Genomic DNA, 26993 nt, shown 5'->3' with positions numbered 1-26993 from the left:
TAGGAGGCCCATTTAAATCAATGTATTTTAATGAAATGTCAAGCTGCCTCTTATTTTCAATAGCCAGTGCAGTTCATTGCTTTACCTGTCTGCTATCGGAAGATTTGAAGGACTGCACTACAGCCTTTGATATTGATGCTGAATATAGTGCTCAAACACATACATAAGCATCCTGATCTCACAGTCCTTTCAGCTAAAACACTTGTGCTGTTTTCACTGTATAAGATGCTTTATGTACTAATTACTTGCTTTGTTCTTCAAAATATGATGCTGATTTTTGTTAGATACAGGTGTGTGTTAGTCCTGCACGTGATGCATGAGGTTAAACCAGGATTTTTGTTCAGGTGAGGGAAATGCTGAGGATGCGCGACTCAAATGGGGCGCGGATGCTCACGCTCATCACGGAGCAGTTCATGGCTGACCCACGTCTATCTCTGTGGCGACAACAGGGCACAGGCATGACCGACAAATGCCGACAACTCTGGGATGAGCTGGGTGAGTTTTTTCTTCTTAACTTGTATGGCATGTTTCTCTATCATCATTCTTGTTTGTCCTGGAACAACATTCTCATCAACCAATCAGAGATTTTAGGGGTTAGATATAAGGTTTGGCCTATGGCTGTTTAATAGGATGCGGTTCCTTTATCAACAACACATGATGACCCAGTAAAGTGTCCTACTAGGCCGAATCACATTTTTTAGTAGCGTAGCACAATTAGCCCAATTTCGTATTTCGTATACAACCTCATCCCTCTTCTGTAAACCTTAATCATTAGTACTTACTCTTTTGGTCCTTGGTTCAATATCCTTAGCCTTAAGCACATTCGTGCATGTGCACCGTCTGACCTGCAGCAGTTCAGTCAGGGCAAGTGGATCAGCGCACGACTGACTTAGTATGCGGCACATGCAGAGGACCGGCCGCCCACCTCTATCGGGATAGCATGAAAGGGCCAAGATCAATGAGCTTTAAAGCTGCCTCCTATTGATCGGGCCATTTAAAGAGGTTGATGAGAGCACATCCTGAAGAGGCTCATTTGAGAGCTGCATCTCTGGCTTCCTTTTCCTTCGAAATGGTTGTAGCTGTAAACAAGGCGCACCTGCCAGGTTGACCATGCATTCTGATTTTGCAAGAGCAGGCGCATCACTGTGACCGGAGCGTCTAATAAATGTGCAAGACAGTTCAGTGTTTTAGTTGACAGCCACTCTGATTGGCCGGAGCTCAGCAATTTGGCCAATCAGGGCTGCGTGTACATGACTGCAGTGGAAAAAGACACAGGCCAGCCATCTGTTACCTAGATACAAAAAGGCATCGCCAGTTACACGAGCCCACCAGACAACCCTACACCTGCCAAATTTCATATGCTACCCTGTGCCAGTGTTTGACATTGATGCGCTAGAGCCTCATCTATTAAATGCGCCGATTTTCCATTTCACATTTAGGAGCAAATCAAAAGCTACGTTCACAGCTAAACCAGTTAAAAAGTGTATAAAAACGGGAAAAGTGGCAACCTAAAATCTCCGTTCTTTATCCTTTTATGCTCATTTTACCTTTTTAGTTTCTCCCTCGCTCATTTATAAGCCACACTTCAGTTATAAAGACGACTGTGCTGTGGGTTTGCAGGTGCGTTGTGGGTGTGTATCGTGCTGAACCCGCACTGTAAAAGTGAAGAGAAGAGCGGCTGGCTGAGACAGCTGAAGAAATGGGGAGACATGGACATCTGCCCTCTAGAGGATGGCAATTACGGCAGCGAGCTTCCCAACATCACCAACGCTCTGCCACAGAGCAACCTGGCTCAGGGTAAGCCTCCGATCAGTTGATACAAACCTGAAATTATCCACTTATCTCAATGTCTGTGGCTCACATAACTATGTTTTACTCTGCGTAGACTCACTGGCCCGGCCTAGAAGAACGGTGTTCACGAGAGCAATGGAGGCCTGTGACCTGCACTGGCAGGATAGTCACTTGCAGAGAATCATCAGTAGTGACTTCTACATGTCCCCGGCCTACCAGAGAGAGGGAGAGAGCCTGCTCTTCAACACCCAGGGCCTGCCACTGTGGCTAGGTACGTATTTACATACTTCTCAGGCATTTCAAGCTATTTTTGTCCATGTTGATTCTGTTCAGAGCAGCCAGGCAATGCAAGTTTTTCCTACAGCAGACTCTGAACAATAAAGACACATTCACACCACTATAAAGTTTTAATAATCACTCTAATTCTATGAGAATAGGGAAGTCCATACCACAGCTATAACAATAAGGATACAGAGATACAATGTCGTTGCAATCACTTTTCCAGCTGAAGAACAATAAAAACATTGACAGCCATTTAGAATCTACATGAGCTTGAACATTTAAATCAACAGATGACGTACCTGCAGCACACACTTAAAGGGTTAGTTCACCCAAAAATGAAAATTCTGTCATTAATTACTCACCCTCATGTCGTTCCAAACCCGTAAGACCTTCGTTCATCTTCGGAACACAAATTAAGATATTTTTGATAAAATCTGAGAACTCTCTGACCCTCCGTAGACAGCAATGCAGCTGCAATGTTCCCAGATCCAGAAACGTAGCAAGGAAATCTGTAAAATAGTCCTTGTGACATCAGTGGTTCAACTGTAATTTTACAAAGCTACGAGAATACTTTTTGTGCGGAAAGAAAACAATAATAACATAATTTAATCAGCAATTCCTCTCCCCGAGTTACCGTCTTCCACCATTTTGGAGCGTACCCCAGAACGTAATCAGCGTAAATCAGCGTTGTTCACATTCAGTTGACAGCGCGCGTATGCTGAAAAGTAAAAAAATTACGGTTGAACCACTGATGTCACGTGGAATATTTTACTGATGTCCTTGCTACGTTTCTGGATCTGGGAACATTTCAGTTGCATTGCTGTCTATGGAGGGTCAGAGAGCTCTCAGATTTTATCAAAAATATCTTAATTTGTGTTCCGAAGATGAACGGAGGTCTTACAGGTTTGGAACGACATGAGGGTGAGTAATTAATGACAGAATTTTCATTTTATGGTGAACTAGCCCTTTAAACTAGCCCTAAAAATAAACATAATGTTACTGTGGGTTGGTGTGGACACCAATATAGTTATCACTTATAGTTCTCCTTCTTGGTGTGACAGGACCTTAAGTCTAAAAGAGGAAATGTCACTCTCAGTAAGACACTTCCTGCTGTGTCGTAATCTGTCTGATTTCACTTCTGCATGAGCTTCCATTACAATTTTGTCTGAAATTGAAACCGTCCCATCTGAAAGGAGCCCCACCGTGTTTATACTGTATCACGTGACTCGTTCCAGATCACGTGCCTACAGCATGCGCCAGGGTGGATGCCCTGCGTTCCCATGGTTACCCCAGAGAAGCCTTGCGACTGGCTGTTGCTATAATCAACACCCTCTGGCTCCAACAGCAACGGCAATTAGACATATACAAGCATCAGAAGAAAGGTAACACACATTGATCTGCTTTGCATAACATACGGCCTTACTCCAAATGCTCATGACGAATTCATTATTGTTAATCAGAAGCCTTATCTTTTCGATAGTGACCATTTCTACATGTATATGTAGACATTAAAAGAAAACTGCAGGACTCTTAATTTTTTAACAGAAATTTTATGAACAGCCACGTGTGCTTTTAAAATTAAAAAGAGTGCTTGTTTCATAGTAATTTAAGTATTGACATGTTGATGCATATGTTCCTAATACAAGTAAATATCTCCCGTTGTGTCCTTAGAACTGCTGCAGAGGGGAATGACCAACACCACCAATCTGGAGGGCTGGGTGGGCCACCCCCTCGACCCCATTGGCTGCCTTTTCACCACCCTCACGGAGACGTGTCGAGTGGAGGATGACAATACCATGGATACCGGAGGTACACAATTATAGGCTGTCACTGGGCTTCTGTCCTTTTACGACTCTCCGAGACGCCTTGGGCATTATTTGGTTCCTCGCTCAGCAACTGGCCTGTCTTTGAGAGCTTCATTCAGTCTGCTGGATCCCCATGTCCTCACTCTTTACAATTGCCCTCCTTTTCTGAGTAGTGTTAAGGGGTGCTATTGTATCAGAAAGGTCATTCTGCCCACTCAGTGGTGTAAAACGTATAAAATCAATCAGCATTTGCATTCCATACATCCCTCCCAGCTCAGGCCAATGGAAAGTGTCGGCCATTGTATTCCTGTAGTGAGGAACCCACAGAGAGGCATTGTGTGCCTGAATAATACTGGCAAATGGTACTGTGACTTGGAAGAGTTTGTGCATATCTGTGCGCTTGTCCCGTCGTAGCGCTCCCTTTTGGCCACGGCGCTGTAGTGGTCGTGTTGGCTTGTGTGTGCGCCTGTTGTGCATTACACTGTATGTTTGTATGTGTGCTAGAGAGCATGGCTCTTTGTTTGACTCTGTTGCACAGTTGGAAACATCTGGCATGTGCTGGGATGGGGGCGGACTCTTGGTTTTATCCAATCAGAACGTCCGAAGGTCAGGATCTTAGCTTAGCAGGACCAGCAACAGCAGCTGTAGCGGCAGCGGCAGCAGTGTGGAAAGCCAAAACAATGCTCCCTCTAACCCCTCTGCTTTAATACTTAGGTGGTTTACTGTAAACCAAAGCACTGGATAGGACACACGTAACTTGGTCAAATTGTTTTGTGTGGGATGATTGTGAGATACCAGTAGAGATGTTGTTTTCCAGTGTAGCAAGATGGCGGTGAACCCATTGATCCCTGTCTGTTGCCCACTGTACAAACAGAATTGGCCAACAGGATAAATTTGCCAGAGGATTTAAGTGAGTTGGTGATGAGGGTCTAAATTCTTACCAAACAGATGGTGTTTTTCCTCCGTTTTGGTACAGATATCCTTAGACACTGATACAGATGACTGATACAGTCTGTGGTGTTTTTATGTTACCTAAGATTGGGGTCAGTAAGAGATTTTATTTATTTATTTTTGAAAGAAATACTTTTATTAAAAGATGTAACAGCAATTATTTTTTTAAGATTGTTACAAAAATTTCAAATATATACTGTTCTTTTGAACCCACTATTCATCAAAGAATCCTGAAAAAAGTATCAAAAATATTAAGCAGCTCATTTTTCAACACTGTTAAGGAATGTTACTTGACCACCAAATCAGCATATTAGAATGATTTCTGAAGAATCATGTGACACTGAAGACACTGAAAATTCAGCTTTGCGTTCTCAGGAATAAATTATATTTTAAAATAAATACAATATGAAATTAAATACTACTTATGTAGTCAAAATGTTCTATTTTTTAATATTAGTTTTACTGTACATTTGTTCAGATAAATATAGCCTTGGTGAACATAAGAGACTTCTTTCATTTTAACATTTTAAAAATCGTACCATCCCCAAACTTTTGAGTGGTAGTCTATATGTGCTTGCCTTATTTCCTAAAATGTTTGTTTATTGCTTTTTCTTTACAAAAAGAACATGTGCAACAAGCTGTAAACTGACATTGACAAACAGCACTTTGTGTCCAAATAGATTCGGGTGAGCCCAAGCCTCCAGTGTACCAGCATGTGCCGGTGTGGGGATGTCCAGATGGAGGGGAGTCGTACCTGGCGCTGGCGCTAGAGGTGGCGCTGATGGGTATGGGGCAGCAGCGGCTAATGCCCGAGGGCCTGTACGCCCAGGACAAGGTGTGCCGGAACGAGGAGCAGATCGTGGCCAAGCTGCAAGAGATGGAGCTGGATGACGTATTAGTTCAAACGCTCCGCAAACAAGCCATCCTCCTTTTAGAAGGTACAAACTCTTTGTTCTTAATATCACGTCTACTTTTCAACCTTTTGCTCTTGTCATCACCCTGTAGGCCCTATCCTCCCTGTGTGGAGCTGTTTCCTCCCCTTACTGTTCTCTTGCTTTTCCCACAACCTTTTTCCCCCATGTGGATCGCTGTCTACTTTTATCTTTTCCTCCTCTATCTCTAGCCTGGATATATATGTGTGTGTGTGTGTGTGTGTGTGTGTGTGTGTGTGTGTGTGTGTGTGTGTGTGTGTGAGTGAGAGCGAGGGAGCGCTATGCCTGTAAAAAGATCTGCAGGCTGGCCTCTGCAGTGTCCCCAACTCCCTTCCCCAAAACAGGCCACCCTCCATCTAAGCCTCCCACTGACACGCGGCGTAACCTTAGAGCAGACATCTGCGCTGCTACTAGGGAGGACAGACTCTGTCAAAGCCCATGAGGCCTTGCCGCCTGTTTGCCTTCTCATCGTCCTCCCCAGCCGTCCCAGCAATACGCTCCACTCAGATTTCTCTCTCTCACTTGCTGTGTGTGCCCTCACTGACTCACCAGCCTCCTGTCCATCAAGCCTGACTCAACCCTGCAATCTGATATGATGGACAGCGCAGTTCTGATGTGCAGTTCTCTGTCTCTCTCCGTATGTCCAGGTGGTCCCTTCAGTGGTCTGGGGGAGGTCATCCACAGAGAGAGCGTTCCCATGCACACGTTTGCCAAGTACCTCTTCACCGCCCTCCTGCCACATGACACAGACCTGGCGTACAAACTGGGCCTTCGTGCAATGAGGTGAGACTCTATTTCTCTCCATCCAAAGTCCATGTGTATTATCTATGGGGTTTATATATGCTAATATCCTAATGGGGTCTTATGTGGGAAAACAGACCAAAACAGGATGTCGACTCATGATGTACTGTACTGATGTCCAATCAGATTCTCTCTAGGATGAGAATGTCCCTCCCCCAAAACACCCGCATCTTACTAGCAAGTAGCAAATGGCTGTGATGTAAATAAATTCTGTAGTTTATTTTTATTTTTTCCTTTAAAAAAAAAAAATGGGATGAGCCCTTTGTAATGCCCCACACAAACTTCCTCTTTCAAAGATTTTTTTAATGGTTTTAAAGTCTCTTATGCTCACCAAGGCTGTATATGTTTGATAACACATACAGTTAAACATTATTATTGTGAAGTATAATCACAATTTCAAATAACTTTTTATCTATTTTAATAAATTGTAAAATGTAATTTATTTCTGCGATGTTGAAGCTGAATTTTCAGCAGCCATTACTCTGTTCAGTGTCACATAATCCTTTAGAAATCATTCTAATATGCTGATTTGCTGCTCTTATTTTCATCAATGTTGAAACGTGTCAGTTTTGAGCAATTTAGTGCATCATTGCTGAAGTAAAGTTTATTTCTTAAAAAGAACATACTAACCTAAACAGTACTACTTTCAACAGTAGTGTACATCAAAACTGGAAAGAAAACTTGCATTTATAAGTCACACCATAATGCAGCAACTTGCAAAAGAGTGTTGGATATTCTTCTCTGTCATGTTTTTCATGTTCATGTGAAATGTGTGCATTGTTTTCACCTTTATTTATTGAGCACATTTCCTCACATTAGACTGAATCTCCACATGATGTGTTACCCATACTGACTCCAGCTATATAAAGCCTCTGTGGGACCTTATTACTGTATATCTGCACTGAGGCATCATTATCCGAGTCTAGCTCATCACAGTCCTCACTAATACACAATCAATAGCACTGCTCCCTCTGTGCACCTTCTGTGAGTCTGAGCTGGTGGTGTGGTCTAATATGTTCACTCAGGCAGGAGTAGCAGAGTGTAGAACGCTATATCTAATCACTTGCCATCAGACAGAGCTAGCAGAAAATAGCACACAGTATTCTGCTAATCGTGTCTGGGTAAACTGAGTAGAGAAAGACTAGAAAACAGTGCATAGCAACAGAAAATAAATGGAAAAAAATTGTTAAGCTTATATTTCAGTCTTGTTATAGGCTATGTGAATAACTAGAGTCTTATATGTGTGACTAATACAGAATAATCATGTTCCCTGCAGGCTTCCAGTGCTGGAGTCCACGGCTCCCTCAGGTGACATAGGACACCCTCACCATGGCATCTCCATAGTACCCAGCAGATATCCACGCTGGTTCACACTGGGCCACCTGGAGTCTCAGCAGTGTGAACTGGCCTCCACCATGCTTACTGCTGCTAAGGGTGAGCGCTACACACACGATCGCTCCCCACAAGTCATGTGAGGTTCACTTTAAACAAACGTTTATGTGCTGTGCCTGTGTTTAGCTAAGAGAAGTCTGTGTTGTGTCTTAGGTGACATGTTGAGATTGCGGACTGTTTTGGAGGCCATTCAGAAGCACATCCACTCCTCTTCCCTCATCTTCAAACTGGCCCAGGATGCCTTTAAGATCGCTACTCCTGCAGATAACCCTCCTGACATCACACTGCTCAATGTAGCGCTGGAGCTCGGCCTTCAGGTAAATCTAAATGTATCCTTATGTGGTGTCTGGTTTATTTTGTTCATCAGTGAGTGTGTTCACATGCGTGATCCTACACCACGCATTAACCTACAGTTAAGGTCACCCTAAATTTTTCAGTGAGCCCAGAGTGAGATTTTTTTTTTGCCCCATTGTTCTCTGTTTATCTGCATATAAACCTTTTTTGGCACTCTGATGTTTAACTTAATGAGCATATGTGTTTACATTTTTTACATTAAAAAAGAGAAAAAAAGTTTGGGCTTGGTAAGATTTTTCAGAAATATGCTTTTGACATAAGTTTCTCATTCATCAAGACTGCATTTATTTGATACAGTAAAGATTCAGTAATATTGTGAAATATTATTACAATTTCATTACAGTTTAATTTTATATAATGGCCTTTTTTTAATAGTTTTCAGTGTTTTTATGTACACTCTGCGTATTAGTTCCAGTACACTAATCTTTTGTGTGTCTAATGCAATATGACATTTCTCTGCAGGTGATGAGGATGACTCTTTCCACACTCAACTGGAGGCGGCGGGAGATGGTTCGTTGGTTAGTCACATGTGCTACTGAAGTCGGTCTGTATCAAACTGATTTTTTTTTAATTATTATTATTATTTTTTTTTATTAAAACCCATTTCATTTAAGACACTGACATGCACTCTAATAGTTTTGTCTTTTTTAAATGTCATGTAAACCCTGCAGTTTGACTGAAATCCATTTTGTCGAACTCAAACTAACTGACCTAAATAATGCGACTGTAGCTCAGCTTTGTCCAGCATGTATGCACATTAATCAGACTACAGTTGACCTCTGCGCATGCTCCAACAGACTTGGGTGACGCCCAATGTGTATTTAATCCTTCAAACACTCGATTGTTTCCCTGAAATTGGAGATAAGTTGAATGGCTTGGGTAGATTATAAATGCATGTAGAAGCACAAGCAAAACTTGTTCTGATTGATTCTTTTGTCTCATTGCAGGCCTGAGAGCTTTGGTTAGCATATTGCAGAGCTGGTACACTCTCTTCACCCCCACCGAAGCGACCAGCATAGTGGCAGCCACAGTGATGTCCCACAACACCATCCTGCGCCTGAGCCTCGACTACCCACAGCGGGAGGAGCTGGCCAGCTGCGCGCGCACCCTGGCCCTGCAGTGCGCCATGAAGGACCCCCAAAACTGCGCCCTGTCTGCCCTCACCCTCTGTGAGAAGGACCACATCGCCTTCGAGACGGCTTACCAGATAGTCATCGACGCCGCCTCCACGGGCATGACCTACTCTCAGCTCTTCACCATCGCCCGCTACATGGAGCACCGCGGCTACCCCCTTCGAGCCTTCAAACTGGCGTCTCTCGCCATGACCCACTTGAACCTGGCCTACAACCAAGACACGCATCCGGCCATCAACGACGTGCTGTGGGCTTGTGCTCTCAGCCACTCGCTGGGCAAGAACGAGCTGGCTGCCATCATCCCTCTGGTGGTCAAGAGCGTTCACTGCGCCACGGTGCTCTCGGACATTTTGCGGCGCTGCACAATGACGGCCCCCGGCCTGGCCGGCATCCCTGGCAGACGTAACTCAGGCAAGCTTATGAGCACTGACAAAGCCCCATTGAGACAGCTACTGGATGCCACGATCAGCGCCTACATCAACACTACCCACTCCCGCCTCACGCACATCAGCCCGCGCCACTACGGAGAGTTCATCGAGTTCCTTAGTAAGGCACGCGAGACCTTCCTTTTGGCTCAAGACGGCCACATTCAGTTCGCCCAGTTTATAGACAACCTCAAACAGATCTATAAGGGCAAGAAGAAACTCATGATGTTGGTACGGGAACGTTTCGGTTGATTGCGGGGAACTCGTTCTTCTTTCATTCTTCATTTATTTAAGGCATTATTTTATTCTTCCTTTTTTTTTTTTTGGTCATCTTTGGTGAAATTTTAAGTTTTGTTTGTTTTGTTTTGATCTGTTTTCGTCTCGTTTTTTTATTGTGAACAATTTCCGTTCACTAAGTTATTCTACCAGGTCGAACCTGTGGAGGGGAGAAGAACAACTGTAATTTTGACCATTTATGTTTTTGTTTTGGCTCGTTCTTGATTTCGTTTAATCAAGATATTGTGATAAAAATGTAAAAGTGGCACATAAAGAGAAACCAAATGATTATTGTGGTAAATTTTGAGAATGGGGGAGGCGTTTGGTTGGTTTTGGAAGGGGCTTGAACACTCGAATCAAAACGGTCATTCCTGAAACGCTCACACACAGTGTTATTTTCATACCTCGATCGTATTTTACGGATCAGCTTTAACGCACATCACCTCAAACTTACACTCTGCCGAACCTCCTAACCACGACTCAAGCGAGCCACAAGACGTGAGCCCTCCCCTCTCTCCTGTGTTTGTTTCTATCGGCTCATCTTAATCTCTGTTCGAAAATTCGTGTGTTCGGTCCTTCCGTGCTGTTTCCAGGTCTTGCTGAGTTTGAACGAAACAGAGATATTTACCCATCAATATCAGCCATATATGTTTCTCTGTTACCTCTCAGTGGAAAAACGAAAACAGAAACAAAAAGACTTGTGTGAGATTGAGTAGCAGTAATAATATATATGTACTAGCACTTCATTAAATTCCACCCCCTACACGACGCATTCGGATCAGCAATTACTTACTGTGTACAAATTAGGTGAATTGTATAGATGCATTGGACAAAAACAGCTATATTGGCAGAGCGAGGAATTAGCTGGCTTTAAACTGTACCGTAATATCTTCCACATTCCATGACCTCCGCCCTCCACAAGTGCCCCAGTGGATCCGAACACTTAGAATGCACTCCGCAGCTTCCATCTGAAGGAAAACGAGAAGAGAGATGCTCAGCTCCGTTCTCAGGGAATCACTTAAAGAAACAAAACAGAAAAAAATAGTAGCATAAGCATTTAAGATATTGTAAATATGAAAGTGTCAATTCAAAAAATTGTAAAGTTATAATTATTTATGATAACTGTATGTTTTTCTTTTGGGATACTTGAATTTGTTGGGCTGGGAATGTGACGACCGTAAGAGGAAAGACTTAAGAAACATTTCTCAGGTGCTCCTGTGTACATTTCTGATTTACGGTTTTATTTGTATCCTCTTTTATTTTTAATTTTTTTTTTGTAATACATTTTTTTGCAAGAGGAAGCATGTAAAGAAGAAGAAAGGAGAGGACAAATGTTAATGAACAGACTATGCAGAACCACTTCAAGATTTGCCCTCTTCACCCCGATCTTCCTCTGTCTTTTCTCCTTGTTTGGCTCGGGGGTGGGGGCGCTCTCCCAAAATTCAACCGTTTGTATCTTGTAAGTAAAGTAATCTGCACGAGCTTCGAGTTTGGATGGACTTTGCCTTTGATCTATGTACAACTCTTTACTTTGAAGCCTTATAGTCTTCTCTGAAAGCACTGCATGTGTTTCAGGACATTGTGTTGCCAATGTCAGTGGAGTACAGCACAGAGAAAACGGACCTACACCTTCGACTGGCCCGAACAAGGATGAAGGGCATCTGCTATTCTATTCTCCTTCGCTTTGACACGGTCCTCGTACTTTAGGGTCATGATTATCTTGTATTGGGGCTTTTTGAGGGCAATAGGGTCTGTTTTGAGGTTGCGACTTACCATTGCCTAATCGAGACTTTGATAGATGCTTCATTAATGGCTAAATCTTGAGGAGATTTCTCTATGTTGTTGGTTAAGGTTGGTCACTTTCATTTAAATGGTTTGCTGGTTTCCACTTTTGGTTAGTTTTGTTCACAGAGGTTTTTTTTTATTTTTTATTTTGTTGCCTCAGCTGTGGCATACTCGGAACAGCAAGGTGTTAGTCACGTTATGCAGCCTTTTTTCCTCGACCGGCTCTGTCAGGGAGCTCAGTCGACGGACCTGAGAGAAAGCTCACAGATTAGGGAATTTTCTTCTTTTTTTTATATAAACACATCTCCAGAATGATAATAGTGCTGCCTGTTCGATTATAAAAAAACAATAAAAAATATATAAAAAAAGAAAAAAACAAAACAAAAAGGTAAAAAAAAAAAAAAAAAACGAGCATTTTCTGTAGCTAACTAGTTGGTCCAATGGCATTGCAAAAAGAGAATAACCTCCTCTGGCTTTTGATTTCTCTCTTCCATACTCTTAAGTGTCTGTATGTGTTAACTGTACCAGTGTTTTGATCTGTCCCTAGAGTTTAGAAGGAAAAAAAAAAAAAAAAAAAAAAAAAAAACAAAAAAAAAAGGTAAAAAAAAAAAAAAAAAACGAGCATTTTCTGTAGCTAACTAGTTGGTCCAATGGCATTGCAAAAAGAGAATAACCTCCTCTGGCTTTTGATTTCTCTCTTCCATACTCTTAAGTGTCTGTATGTGTTAACTGTACCAGTGTTTTGATCTGTCCCTAGAGTTTAGAAGGAAAAAAAATAATCGCTGGTAGAGATTGTTCACTAGTTCATCTACTGTTTGATTTTGTTTCGTTTTAATTTAAGGGAAAGTGTTTGTCGCCTCTTTGTGCTACTGAATTATAAAAAGGTATCCAGTATTTGTTGCCACAAAAGTATAATTCATCAACACTTTTTGTTTGTGCAACCTCTTGAGCTAATGTCTATAAGCAAAAATTTATTACTATTTATGTAATGCTACTACCATTTTATATGATTTGTGTTGAATTTCAGTGCTTTTCTATGAATAAAGTGTGAAACACGTCTTTGCCTCTTTTTAAACTGAATATTATATACAGCTAGATCAAGTCCGTCTTATTGCTGTGATGTATTTTTCTCTTGAAGGAATTTAGCACATTGAATGGCTGTTTATTTTTTTATTTATTATTATTATTATTATTAATATTATTTTAATTTGATACCGTCCAGTGCCATATAGTTGTGTGTAGATGATGAACCCATTATATGAAACGCTTGCAATTGCATTTACCGGTACTAGGGCTGCAAATAAATAGAAATTGATCAAAAGTGACAGTAAAGACATTTACATTGTAAAAAAAGAAAAACTATTTCAAACAAATGCTGTTCTTTTGAACTTTCTATTCATCAAAGAATTGTGTAAAATAAATATATTACAGTTTCCACAAAAAAATATTAAGCAGTACAACTACAAATGTTTCTTGAGCACCAAATCAGCATATTTTACTTATTTCTGAAGCATCATGTGACACTGAAGAGTGGAGTAATGGATTTGTCCTCATAGGAATAAGTTAGATTTTAAAATATATTCAAATGGAAAAGTTATTTTAAAATGCAATGTTTTACGATATTTATTGTATTTATGATAGAAAAAACAACCTTACTAACCCCAAATTTGTGTGAAGGGGATTTTTAAAATCCGTTTCCTCAGAAGATAAATACTGAAAAAATAAACTTAAGTTTCAAACACCTATGCTGATCCGTATGCTAACACGCATCTCCAATTTTGGTGTCATGAGGTCAGAAATATCACTGCAGTTATGCCAAAAAAGCTTGATACCACACATCTTGTCCAGCTCTCCTCCTGTCTCCTCTTTAGAAACTCCGCGTCTGAATCACAATAAACTCCAGGAAAACCTCGTCTCAGAGTGATCGACTGTGTTAGAGATGCGGTCGACAGGAACAATGCTCTTTGGGCCTGCTTATACAAACTCCCATCCATCAGGGTCCCTCACAGCTGCTGCTCTTCATTGTGTCTTGGACCCAGTGCAGCGCCGCGTTCCTGTGAGGACCACTGAGTAAGTGTTTGTCAAGCATGGCAGTGCTGCCGGCTGAAATATGGACGGGGCTGGCTCTGTTAGACACGCTGCAAAGAGAAGGCATTTCCTTAGCTCAGTGATTTAGCAGAAGTGACACGCCAGGAAAAGAGAGACGAGTAATTGGCTTTCCCCACCTTGTGAGCTTCCAGCGCGGGCTGAGCCTGTCAGATTGGAGCGAGGAGTAGGTGTTGGGCTTGGTGGGGGGAAACAAGCATTGTTTATACGTGTAACAATGTTACGGAGGCTTTTCTTTAATTAGAACCCAACCCATCATGAGAAAGAGGACGTCTAAACGTAGTCATGGAGCACACGAGCCTGTCAGGCAACTCTGAGAACTGTTGTGCTTCTGGGCAGGTTTGTGCAGTGAGAGGAAGCTTTGTCCTTTGCACCCTGCATAGCAGGTTCTGCTGTCAGCGTAATCACATATTGTGTTCATAGGGGAGCTGATTTGCAGAGCTCTGTTCTGCTGCTCTGATTTTCCCAGAATCCCTCTGTAATTGGGGTGTCGGAAGACTGGGTAAGGAGGGGTGGGGCAGCTTGGGACTTTTTTTTTTTAGGTGGGAGGTGGGGTGGGCTGAGTGGGAACGGAGAGCTGTAGTGGATTACGGAAGAAAGAACATATTTTGAGATGAACAGAACGAAAGATCAAGCTGAACAGCTGTGATATGTGTAATTGGTTACACTTTTTTAATAACAAGTACATCATTTATTAATCTAAGTTTATGGAAATCTAAAAAATATACTCATTGTTAATGAGTTCATTGTTATTTCAAGTTCACAATACAGTGGTTGATGTAAAATTATACAGATTACTTCCAGGCCTCGAATTTGCTTGGCTGAGCGGAGTTTCAAGAATCCAAAAGCACTGGTTTTCTCTTCAATAAGACAGGAAAATAGTGAGATTGATAATGGCAGTCGGAGAGTTATGTCAAATTCTCCCACAGCCAGAAACACCCACTAGTGTAAACTAGTTTTTTGTTATTTGATGCAAAGGTAATACCAAGTAAGCCTATAGTGTTATAAATGCATCAGTGGTTCAACCTTCGTTTTATGAAGGGATGAGAATACCTTTTGTGCTCAAAGGAAACAAAAATAACGACTTTATTCAACCATTTCTTCTTACCAGCTGTGTCAGACTTTGGAGCCACAGAGCCTGTGTTCTGATGGAAAGACATGAGGGTGAGTAATTAATGACACAATTTTAATATTTGGGTGCAATATCCCTTTAACAACTGAATAGTTAAATATAAATGCACTTAGATGTAATATATACACATGTATATTAAAGTATGGTAGTTTATACATTTTATTTACAGAATTATATCATTATACCTTCTAATATGCACTCCTGTTGTATCGTCTGTGTGCACATTTTGTCAAGTGAAGTAATTTTAACAGTATCCCGTATAGGCCATGCTCAGAGAGTAGGCAGCGGTGACTGGGGATGTAGAGTGAAGCTGTCAGAGAAAACGCAGCATGTTTGCACATTACAGACTGTCACAAAGCGTCTTGGTGGGGATCCGTTTCTGCAGATTACGATATGCCATTAGTGGCAACAAACGTTTTCGAGTAAGTCGTTGCATTATTCACTCACTCAAGCATTAGGTTCAGTGCACTGAGCAACACATATTTGGGAATGTCGTTTGAGGGTGAAATATTTCCCCATGCAGATTTTGCAACAGATTCGAGTTGGTCACACATTTGCAGCATTGACTGATAGAAACCAGTGTTGCCAAGTCCGTGGGTTTCCTGTTGAATCGGGCTACTTTAACACTTACTGCGGGTTGTTTTTCATGTCCGCGGGTTTAAGTGACCCCAATAACATGATATTAAGCCCCTAAAATGCTAATTTTACCAGGGGAACCCCGCCAAAAACATATATTACCCCCGGAATGCGATTTTTACCGGGGGACCCACCTCGAAACACGATTGGGCTAGTTTTGAGTAGCAATTGGGCGGGTTTTGTTGTGAAAACCTGGCAACCCTGGTAGAAACCTGCTTGTATCGAAAGTGACTTCTGTGTAAGTTGTGCTTCATACATTGCTATAAATAATAGACCTTTTTTGCCCAACAAAAATTAACTTACATGCTCACACTTTTGTTTTGTTAACATGGCATTGTAAGAAAAGCAGCCTAGAATAAACACATTTTTAATCATTTAAATTTTACAAGTTGGACTCCACCATACTGACACCAACTTGAAATCCGTCCCCAAGATTTCAAATCAATCTTAGGCCAAGCCCCCCAAAACCCTCCTATCTGATAAAGCAGTGATAGTGCCAGGACCTGACAAATGATGTACAGCCTGCTGTCTGCAGGAACATATTGGATTTTCAGGCCTGCTGATTTGCTGAGAGATTGAGCCCAAACCCCCACTTTCATCCCCCTTGTGGCTTCCTAAAGGAGACCTTAGGGAATTCAGCTTTTTTTAGTGGATTCATTGTTGCAATTAAAAATAATGCCAGGAGCCCCTTGAGGAATCTCAGAATAAGTGTGTGCACGTGTGTGTATGCGCTTGTGCCTCACTAGGAAAAGGGCCCAGCCCCCCAATCACAGCTGTGCTCCATGGACACAAACTAGCGGCGAGCGACAGGGGCTTAAAAATCCAACAACACTAATCAGCAAATTGATTACAGGACGTTTCTTCTTTCAGCGGGGCTTACAGCACCTAACACACAATCAAGGCCAGACTTATCCTGCATTGACAACACCGCACACCAGCAGATGAGGGTAAAAGAGGGCTGCAGCTGCTACCATTTCACACTAAATGACCGTATGTGTGTGTGGAAAAACATCCATCATGTTGTTTCAATTTACAGTCTGTGGTTGCTTGTAAAACAGACAGTGAATTAGTAATCATTCTGTTACGCTGACAAATGACAGATCTGCAAGCTCGTATCAAAACTATGCCGTTTCATATACACAAACGGGTTTCTGAAAACACTAACACAATTGAAAAATGTATAGTAATTCCAATAAATCCTTGTTTTGAAGTTCAGGGTTCTTCAAAACAACACATGATGTGTTGCTGGGGAATCCCACTCCCACCCTCCCAAAAACAAAAAACAACTGGATTTAAGGATTTTCTTACCCGGGGTGCTTATTCCTCGCTTGGTATTACATCCTCTGGGATTAACATTTCTATTACTAAATGTGAAAAGCAGTAAGAGAGACAGTAATCATAGATCAAGAGAGTGAACCCCCCCACCGAAAGGCTCGTGCAAAACAAAGGGAATAGAAAAAAAAATGGTTGCACGTGATTTAGGTATGTGACATTCAGCTCGGAGAAATTCCCCTGAGGGGTGTTTGTCTTAAAAGGATCACTCGTTATTTCGTGTCATATAAAACATCCATTGATATGTACACACATTCTCGGAGGTTCATTAGCGTCAGTCACAATTCCAGTGAAGACAGTCTCAGCCCAGATGTTACTATGGTACTGCATTAAAAACAAACCCATACAGCGCTTCGGATTTAATCAGATTTTATCCTTCACTTATTCCACATTCTTCTGTGATCGTACAGTGCATCGGCTCTAATGAAAACACATCAATCCAACTGAGAAAGGCATGTTTCGACTGAAAATTATATTAAAGATTAGATGGATTGGTGTGGAGCCATTATAAAAAGTAGGTAAAATAGTCATAATACATAATACTACATAATCATTGAAATGAGTCGGGACCAGCCTTTTGGGGCGAATCTCTCAAAAGCCTGAAATATCTGGGTCACATTTCACCACAAAATCATTAGGAGAAAAAAAGAAATGATACTTTGCATAAAGAAAATGAAGCCGACATTTCAGACAATTAAGATGTTTGGCATATAGGCAAATTTTACCCTCAAATTCTCATTCAGATTTTACTTTGTTGATATCATTATATGATTATTATCGTAATACAGTATTTTTATTTTTTTTAAACTGCTTTTAAAAAAAAAACTAAAATCAGCATAAATTAAGGCGAGCTATACTTTTTTTTTTAATTTAAGTAATATACATATATAGTATACTTTGTAATTTTAATAATAATAATAATAATAATAATAAATATATATACACTGTATATATATATAATTAAAATTAAAAAGTATATTATATATGTAATAATTTTTGTTGGGGAAAAAAAAATAAAAAATATGCCATCTGAAATTGTCATGTCTAGGTTCAGTAATTTCACTTTAATGGCAATGAACAGGTTCTTTTCATTGCAATTAAAGTGAAATAACTGAACATAAATACAGGAGCCTGAGAAAAAATGCTAATTTTAGAAGAAAAGTTCCGATAGCACTTGGAGGCTTTTGCATCTAAACTCTTCATATAGTTCTTTTTTTTTGTTCTCACATTATGGTACTGTAAATGGGAATCTTTTTGCATTATGGTAATGAGAATTTTGGAGGGAAATGTGAAATGTATGTACTTAATAGTCCTTTTTCTTTAAGCACAACATATTTTTGTATTTCTTTTCATTTTGGAGTGAAATATGACTGGACATTTTTGGACAGGTTTTGCGAGAGGTTCACCCTGTGACATATCTAATGCTATAGTGCTGCACACCAACAGTTGTGGTTTCTCCTGTGCTTCAGGTCTTCTGATGGGAGAGTAGCGTCTTATTTGCAGTTGAGGAGCTGGCGAGAGTGTGTGTGAACAGCCTCTACGAACGCGCCCACATTTTCTGGGTCCATATCGGGGTACAGACCGTGACCCAGATTAGCGATGTAGCCCTTGGTGCCAAAGCCCTCCAACATCCTCTTCACAATCTCTGATATTCGCTCCTGATCACACATAAATGAAAAGAAGTGTTTGTGTTGGATATCATACATCAGGTCAAAATCTATGAGCTACGGTTTTTCAAACACCCCCATAACTTCTGAAACGATGGTGGAAAAAATGTATTTCGGAGGCATTGAGACAATGCTATGAAAGCCATGCTTGTAATGAACGAGCAATGAAAGCCAAAGGCGGCTCTGTGTGGAAAACAGCTGCTCTTACGGCTCATATTTCCAGCAGGGCCTAAATTTGTAAAGACAAAATGGCCTCTTTATTTTTAAATGGACTAACCAGAAGTAAAGTAATGCTTTTGAAGCACAAAACACTTCTATACAGCGTAGACTAAACTGAAGTGATGCAGAGAACTGGTTGGGTTTCAAAGGATCCATGATTCTGTTGTGAGCTGTTTCTTTCCTCACCTTTGTGGAGTATAGAGCGCAGGGATCCATGTTGCCTTGCAAACTAACTTTTCCTCCAGTCCTGATACTGAAAAGCACAAACATAACATAAAAATATATATAAAGAACAGTTCTTACACTGAGAAACAGTCAAACATCACACCAGCCAAAGGTTTGAAAAAGTTTCTCATGATCTTAAAAAAAATTAGCTAAAAGTTACTTTAAATATACCTGTGGTTCTGTATGGACCTCTTTACAAAACTACATTTTTAATCAATTAACTTTTTATTTAGAAATGGATTAATTGAACCAGATAGTGTAAGAAGAGCAGCCACTATTTGAATGGGAGTGTTTAATCTAAAATAGGTTTAAAAAAAAAAAACAACAACAACAAAAGCTATTTAATTTGTTTAGGACAGCAACTATACAATTCCCATAATTCCATTGGTTGATGACTCTATTCTATTCTATTATTAAAATGTATTTTAAATTGTATATGAAATGTATAAAGAATAGTTGTTTGTCCAAATCTTTGACTAGTACTTTATGTACATACACACAGTGCCTTAATGGACTATTCATACTCAACCAAACCCTTTCATTCTAGTCGATTAGAAATCCTATATTGACATTTGGCGGTTTCTGATATTTCTGTTTTTAAATTTATAAAATGGAGTTTCACCTGTATTATTTGTTTTTAGTATTATTTTTGTTATTTGATTTTATTTATTTTTTATTTTTTTTGTACAGCACTGTGATCAATTATTAGTATTGTGTGTATTATTATGTGCTTTATAAATAAATTGGAATTGAATCGAGAGGTGGTATAAGAATTATGCTGTAAAAGTGGTTTTAATCAGCAGAATTGGGCATCTTATTTTTATTAAAAGAAAGAATGGATGGTCCAAATACATACAGTAAAAGACAATCCATTTAAAAAAAAAGTGAAACTTGATCACTTGCGATCCTAAAAACAGGGCTAAAGAACAAAAAGGAAAATGTCTTATAATGGACCAGCCAAAGCCCTGATCTCACTCCAACTGTGACTCTATTTGAAATCTAATAAACCTGACCAATCTGGAGCAAATCTGCCTGAAAGAAGAGGCCAAAAATCACACCTATACAAATGTGAGTTTCAATTCTTTGAAATAAAACTATCAAGGAACAAACCTGCAGTAAAAGATCAGGAAGCGAGACTTGCTTATGAGTGTGAATACTTTTGCAAGGCGCTGTCTGAATAGAACACTGAAATCAGAAAAACTCACATCTAAGCTGCATCACATCTCAGTGACTGACCGTGCTGAACGCGGATCTATGGTCCAGTCGAGACCCACCACTTCATAACCAGACTCAGAGAGGTCCTCAAGCCCATAATGACCATCTTTAGCAAAAACAATCTGAACATGAAACAGAAAAGACAAAAGTTATAGAGGAGCTGAGGGATCACTGAAGGAGATTCTCGGTGGAAACTTTCAAAAGAGATGCCTGCAAGAAAACCTGACCTGATACTGACAACTAGTGGCAAATCATGTTATTACAAGTGTGCATGTTTACTGTAGTGTGCATAGAGTAACATTGCAGGTGTCTGGATACTTGTGCTCAAAAAGAAAACGTTAGCACTATTTAATCATTTTCATTATTAAGTCAATAAAAACATAATGCTTAACAGCTAAATAGTTTGATTACGGTTTACTATGAATACATGGAAATATATCAATGTATTATGGGCATTTCTAACTATCTGAATGAACATTAACTATTGTTATTATATAATAATTAAAATAATAATATAACCCTCTCATATCACTGTAGTTTCACAGTCCCTTGCTTTCAGCTCAGCTCTAGTCTTAAAGGAACACTCCACATTGCCTGAAAATAGTCCCCAGCTAGGTAACTTCCAACGTGACCGGCACTAAGTTTGTGTAATATCTTAACTATCTTCTGAATAGCCACTTCCTAGCCATATCGGCCTACAAAATCACAACTTTTCATTTTCCGTCGGTCTTAGTACACGATGTAACTACAGAAGAGTCAAGTTAAATAGGAAAAATATAGAAACTCTTCAGTCATTTTTGAGCGAGATGCTAACGGTCTAATCATATTCAATGATCTATGCTAAGCTAAGCTAAAAGTGCTACCGCCAGACCCGGAGATCGGCTGAATGGATTCGAAAATGGTAAAACTCAACTGTTTAACTCTAGGGGAGTTGTAAAATGAGCCTATTTTCAAAAAAAGTGGTGTGTTCCTTTAAAGATAAATTAATAAATTGCAGCACTTCTCATTCCTAGTAAAAAAAGTTACATATTTCAAATACATTTATTTCATACTAAGTATAGTTCAAATCTATTAACATATTTACTGACAGATAACTCGAGACTTACTGATATAAAAATCCTAATTAAACTTTACTTGGCATATTACTTGTGCACAATGCACTTTTCTTAATATGAATGTGTTTTAATGTCACTATTGATGCGGATTGTATGATCTTTGAATAATATATTTGAAATGCTAAATATTTAAAGTGTACCTGAACTATACTTGCAATAGTTCCACTTTAGCACAATCAAATAAACTAAGTATATCTTTAATTGTACAATTTAGCAGACTTTAATTATACCAGTTTAGTATGCTAAAAGTACAATTGCAGGACATTTTATTAAGTACATAAATAAAAAAAAGCTTATTTGTAGTATACTTGGCACAAAATAAATGTATTTCAAATACATTTAAATATATTTTTCACTAGGGATGTTACTGACACCTTGGGATGAATCACTTACAGTATGTTGCTGTTTTCCACATTTCAATCACATATTAATAAAGTTAAGTGTTACTTAGTAAATCATAGTTAAAGCTAAAGAGAGATTAAAACGTCAAACTCTATTTACCATAGGCACATTGTCCAAACCAGATTCTTTGATCTTGTCTTTAACACGGCGAGCAATGTCTCTCAGATATGGCAGAGAAAACTCTTTAAACTCCACTGGGCCCAAACAACCAGTATGAGACTCGAAAACCTGCAGAGCCTAAACGAAAGACAAGATAAGGAAATTAGTGACAATTGACTGTATATTACATACATTCTGTGTCCATAAAAACTTTACAGAACATCAGATTTTTAAACCATTCTCCTCCGCGATCTCAATTCATTCGTTCTCTCACCTGAGCTCCAGCTTTCACCTGTCCCAGAAGATACTCCACTATGACGTCTGTTAGCTGGCTCAGGAATTTGTGGCTGGCCTCTGGATACCTGTAGAGCCAGCGTTTAGCCTTTGAGTGCGTCGTGGAGCCTCCTCCTTCAATCATGTAGGACATTAGAGTCCACTGCCATTCATAAGAGATACAAAAGATGATGATGATGGAGACCATTAATGTCCATTAGCATTTCAAAGTTTGTTTCTGAAAGTAGTTTTTGCTCAGCAAGGCTGCATTTATTTGACACAATACAGTAAAAACAGTATACTATTACCATTCAAAAGAGCTGTTTTATATTTTAATATATTTTAAAATATAATTAATTCCTGTGATGGCAAATCAGAATTTTCAGCATCATTACTCCAGTCTTCACTGTCACATAATTCTTCAGAAATAATTGTAATATGCTGATTTGGTGCTCAAGAAACATTTCATATTATTACCAATGTTAAATAGTTATTATTATTTTGTGGAAACCACGATACATATTTGCCAAGATTCTTTGATGAACACAAAGTTCAAAAGGAGAGCATTTATTTGAAATAAAAATTTAATTGAATGCATTCTTGCTGAATAAACGTAATTTCTTTCAAAATAAATAAATACAAATCTTACTGCCCCTAAACTTTTGAATGGAAGTGTTTATAGATCATATGTGACCCTGGACCACAAAACCAGTCATAAGGGTCAATTTCTCGAAATTGAGATTTCTACATCATCTGAAAGCTGAATAAATAAGCTTTCCATTGATGTGTAGTTTGTTAGGATAGGACAATATTTGGCTGAGATACAACTATTTGAAAATTTGGAATCTGAGGGTGCAAAAAAATAAAAATATTGAGAAAATCGCCTTTAAATTTGTCCAGATGAAGTTCTTAGCAATGGCCTATTACTAATCAAAAATTAAGTTTTGATATATTTACGGTAGGAAATTTACAAAATATCTTCATGGAACATGATATTTACTTAATATCCTAATGATTTTTGGCATAAAAGAAAAATCTATAATTTTGACCCATACAATGTTTTTTTGGCTATTGCTACAAATATACCCGTGCTACTTATGACTGGTTTTGTGGTCCAGGGTCACATATTAATAATATGCTGTTGGCAGCAGTTTAAATGATCAATTTTGCAAAACAGCCATATTGTTTTGTTACTGTCAAACATCTAAACATTTGCTTCCATTTAGGTTCCAATAGAATTCTAAACAATTTATGTTTTGATTTGTTATCCTCAAACATCTTGTGCATTTTTAAAGCAGTATCTTTAGTCATGTGAGGATTGTTGCTTGGTTTTCTCACCGGAGCTCCAGTGAAGCCGATGAGAGGAACTTTTCCCTCTATTCTGTGTCGTGTCAGTGTGATGGCTTTAAACACGTAGTCGAGTTCAGACGACACGTCCACTTTAGTCTTTAGTCTCTGCAGATCTTCAGGCTCCTTCAGTGGTTCTGGGAATGTGGGGCCTTTTCCTGGACTCATCTGAACCTCCATTCCCATGGCCTGGACATACACATTTTATATGTAAATAGACATCATATTCTTTGGTAATTCGGTAAATCAGAGGTCAAATTATGACCCTCGTTCACCTGAGGGACCACCAAGATGTCAGAGAAGATGATGGCAGCATCAAATGGGAATCGTCTGAGTGGCTAAAACAGAAAATGGAGACTGTTTTAAAAGTCAATATGTTATAAGAAGCAGGTAAGAGTGAAGGTGCTCAGCGGTGCTGACCTGTAGCGTAAGCTCACAGCAAGCTTCAGGAGAGCGGCATGTCTCAAAGAAATCCTTCCCTGCCCTCAATTCCCTGAACTCTGTAAATAGAGCCACAGAGACACTAGATGGTAAATACACTGCATACTGAATAAAAAAAGAACAGCTTCATGGTAAATGATCACATTTAGCACATAAGATTGGTACATACCTGACAGATAGCGGCCAGCCTGTCTCATACACCACACTGGAATGTGCTCAATCTCTTCTCCTCGAGCGGCTCTCAGGAATGTGTCATTCTTCAGCTCTGGAAAGTCTTTGGGGCTGGGATGGAAAACAGCCATCAAAATCTCTCAATAACTCTTTTACACAACATTACTTTTCACTAATTTTCATGCATCATTTGTACTCAGAAGCCCCTCCCTTTGCTTGAGATGATCAGGTTTCACAGATGTGTTAAGCAGCAAGTGAAGAGAGTAGATAAGGGCTTCTGAGATCAGGGGACTAACGGTTTACGCTTTCTTCACAGCTTGATAAGCATTTGTGCTGAGAGAGCCACAAAAAACACACCCTGTTGTCTGCAATACAAAGCCATGCAGATAAACACTAGCATTCAAATGTTGTCAGTGGTCAGTATGTTTTTTCTTTTGTTTGGGACTAACGGTTTACGCTTTCTTCACAGCTTGATAAGCATTTGTGCTGAGAGAGCCACAAAAAACACACCCTGTTGTCTACAATACAAAGCCATGCAGATAAACACTAGCATTCAAATGTTGTCAGTGGTCAGTATGTTTTTTCTTTTGTTATTTTGAAAGAATATAATAGTTTTATTCAGGAAAGATGACCAAAACAGTGTATATGTTTGCATTGTTGCAAAATAATTATATTCCAAGTAAATGCATTTCTTTTGAACTCTATTCTTTAAAGAATCTGTAAAAATGTTTTCAACAGTTTTCAACTGTGATAATAAAAAAGTTTGAACAGTAGTGTATGTCATGTGTATTGAAATGTAAATATATAATTACATAAATAGACAATCGAGTATGAGTGGTCAAAAAACATTATATTAATGATTTGTGACCCTGGACTACAAAACCAGTCATAAGTAGCATTGGTATATTTGTAGCAATAGCCAAGAACACATTGTATGGGTCAAAATTATCGATTTTTCTTTTATGCCAAAAATCATTAGGATATTAAGTAAAGATCATGTTCCAAGAAGATATTTTGTAATTTTCCTACCATAAATACATCAAAACTTAATTTCTGATTAGTAATATGCATTGCCAAGAACTTCATTTGGACAATTTTCTCAATATTTTGATTTTTTTGCACCCTCAGATTCCAGATTTTCAAATAGTTATATCTCAGCCAAATATTGTCCTATCCTAACAATATCCATACATCAACAGAACATCAAAACTGATTTTGTGGTCCAGGGTCACATTTGATAATGATACCCTATATTACTATTCATTATTGTATTATCAATACCGAGATGTTCTTTGGTTATAAAATAATAGAACATATTTTGTGATTTAATTAAAGACATTTATCAGTAAACTTATTATTGCAATTCTTCTTTTTTTTTTTTGTATCTGACATTTGAACACTTAAATTAGACAGCTGAGGGATATGAGTTTCCCACAGTTTAGTTACTAAACTACTACTTTTCTCACAATAGCTACTACCTACTTTGTATTACCTGCCTGTATAATCGATAGATGCTTTATAAACGAACGTTTTTATCTTGTCAGTGAGTTGATCCGGTTCAACAACAACACATATAATGAAATCATTATAACACGCTAATCAGCATTCATTCATCATTAACTTACAGAATCAGACTGTCCTTATCCATTGCTGCCAGCTTCAAAGAAGAGTTGAATGAGAGTTTGCAGGCTTGACAAGGTGTTTTACTCTGTCTCTGACCGACACTGTGTTGTAACCATAAACTGTATAACGGTTGTAACAAATGAACAAAGTCACGCCTCCAATCTGAAGGGCGCGGCCATCTTGAAATGGTCACATGACCATAAATGGGCGGGACTTACAGTGGACGGGAATTTAAGGGATATTTCAGCCAAAAATTAAAACCCTGTAATCATTTACTCACCCTCAAGTTGTTACAAACCGGTATTCATTTAATTCTTCTGCTGAACACAAAAGAAGATATTTAAAAAATTCAGGTAACCAAACAGTTTCTGGTCTCTATTTTTTTTCCATACAATTAGCTGCTCAGTGGCTACCAAACTATTTGGTTACCACATTCTTCAAAATGTCTTCTTTTCTGTTCACCAGAAGAAAGAAACTCATACAGGTTTGGAACAACTTAAGTGTGAGTAAATGATCACAGCATTTTCATTTTTGGGTGAACTATCCCTTTAAAGAAGACTACTTTCGGTAATTTCCTAAGTTTTGGTAGTGTAGTATTTTATGGCCCAGAGAACTGTTTTATCAATCACAAAAGATTCACTTTATTAGGTTTCTAGATAATGTACAAATGTACAAAATATTTTAAATATACAAAGCATTTAATTCTTAAAGCTAATCACAAGGCAATTTAAACTCTTAATTACAAAATATTGCCCTGTTACTGTTAATTATAGTAACATTATCAATGTTATTAAAATACGTAATACAAAAAATAAATGTCAAGATCACACTCTCTTTACAGTGGTTTACAGTGCATGGATTTCATTAGTCGTTATTTTAATTCAAACCAGAGGTTTTCGAAAAGAACCCAAGAACCTCCAAATATCCTTTTTGAGTTACCCTCTTACTAAAATATATAGGCAGCTGCTTAATGTCATTTATAAATTATTCACATCCTTTTAAGAAAATGTGTGATAGTTTAAAGACAAGTGTTTTACAATGTTAAAATGTATTGGTATAGCTC

The 26993-nt window shown here is 39.0% G+C and overlaps 2 protein-coding genes across 3 annotated transcripts in view; one reads left to right on the top strand and one right to left on the bottom strand.

Moving 5' to 3' along the window:
• The window catches only part of LOC107679324 (zinc finger SWIM domain-containing protein 5-like), a 50249-nt gene extending 38002 nt beyond the window's left edge, over positions 1-12247 (top strand). The window contains exons 4-14 of the mRNA XM_016474844.1: positions 345-495; positions 1621-1797; positions 1886-2062; positions 3309-3455; positions 3745-3882; positions 5510-5767; positions 6409-6544; positions 7839-7996; positions 8108-8271; positions 8771-8852; positions 9256-12247. Of these exons, the coding sequence (XP_016330330.1) occupies positions 345-495; positions 1621-1797; positions 1886-2062; positions 3309-3455; positions 3745-3882; positions 5510-5767; positions 6409-6544; positions 7839-7996; positions 8108-8271; positions 8771-8852; positions 9256-10118 (2451 nt within the window). The 3' untranslated portion in view covers positions 10119-12247. The remainder of the gene's footprint in view (positions 1-344; positions 496-1620; positions 1798-1885; positions 2063-3308; positions 3456-3744; positions 3883-5509; positions 5768-6408; positions 6545-7838; positions 7997-8107; positions 8272-8770; positions 8853-9255) is intronic.
• Positions 184-26069, bottom strand: LOC107679325 (uroporphyrinogen decarboxylase). 2 transcript variants are annotated; one of them, XR_001633042.1, is made up of 12 exons: positions 25933-26069; positions 24306-24418; positions 24116-24195; positions 23971-24033; positions 23687-23884; positions 22350-22511; positions 22076-22213; positions 20481-20581; positions 19206-19272; positions 18465-18791; positions 8759-8764; positions 184-193 (listed from the first exon to the last, which is right to left on the bottom strand). XR_001633042.1 is itself a non-coding variant. In XM_016474845.1 (10 exons), the coding sequence occupies exons 1-10, from the start codon at positions 25953-25955 to the stop codon at positions 18627-18629; spliced, it is 1110 nt and encodes a 369-aa protein (XP_016330331.1). In that variant the 5' UTR covers positions 25956-26069; the 3' UTR covers positions 18232-18626. The 2 variants fall into 2 exon arrangements, 1 of the variants encoding a protein (XP_016330331.1); XM_016474845.1 differs by lacking the exons at positions 184-193; positions 8759-8764 and having other exon boundaries at positions 18232-18791.
• Between the last annotated feature and the right edge of the window lie 924 nt (positions 26070-26993).

Source organism: Sinocyclocheilus anshuiensis, unplaced genomic scaffold (assembly GCF_001515605.1).
Source record: "Sinocyclocheilus anshuiensis isolate Anshui unplaced genomic scaffold, SAMN03320099.WGS_v1.1 scaffold2310, whole genome shotgun sequence".
Classification (NCBI taxonomy): Eukaryota; Metazoa; Chordata; class Actinopteri; order Cypriniformes; family Cyprinidae; genus Sinocyclocheilus; species Sinocyclocheilus anshuiensis.
Note: the sequence above shows the minus strand (reverse complement) of the source record. Positions and strands in the feature narration are given on the sequence as shown.

Bases quoted from the DNA above. Each gene is read 5' to 3' on its own strand.
- LOC107679325 (XM_016474845.1), bottom strand. From the start codon at position 25,955: ATGGATAAGGACAGTCTGATTCT. The intron at 24,034-24,115 runs GTCAGCACCGCT...TTTCTGTTTTAG, and splicing joins GCTGTGAGCTTACGCTACAG to CCACTCAGACGATTCCCATT. The intron at 22,214-22,349 runs GTGAGAGAACGA...TCTTTCGTTTAG, and splicing joins AGGTGAAAGCTGGAGCTCAG to GCTCTGCAGGTTTTCGAGTC.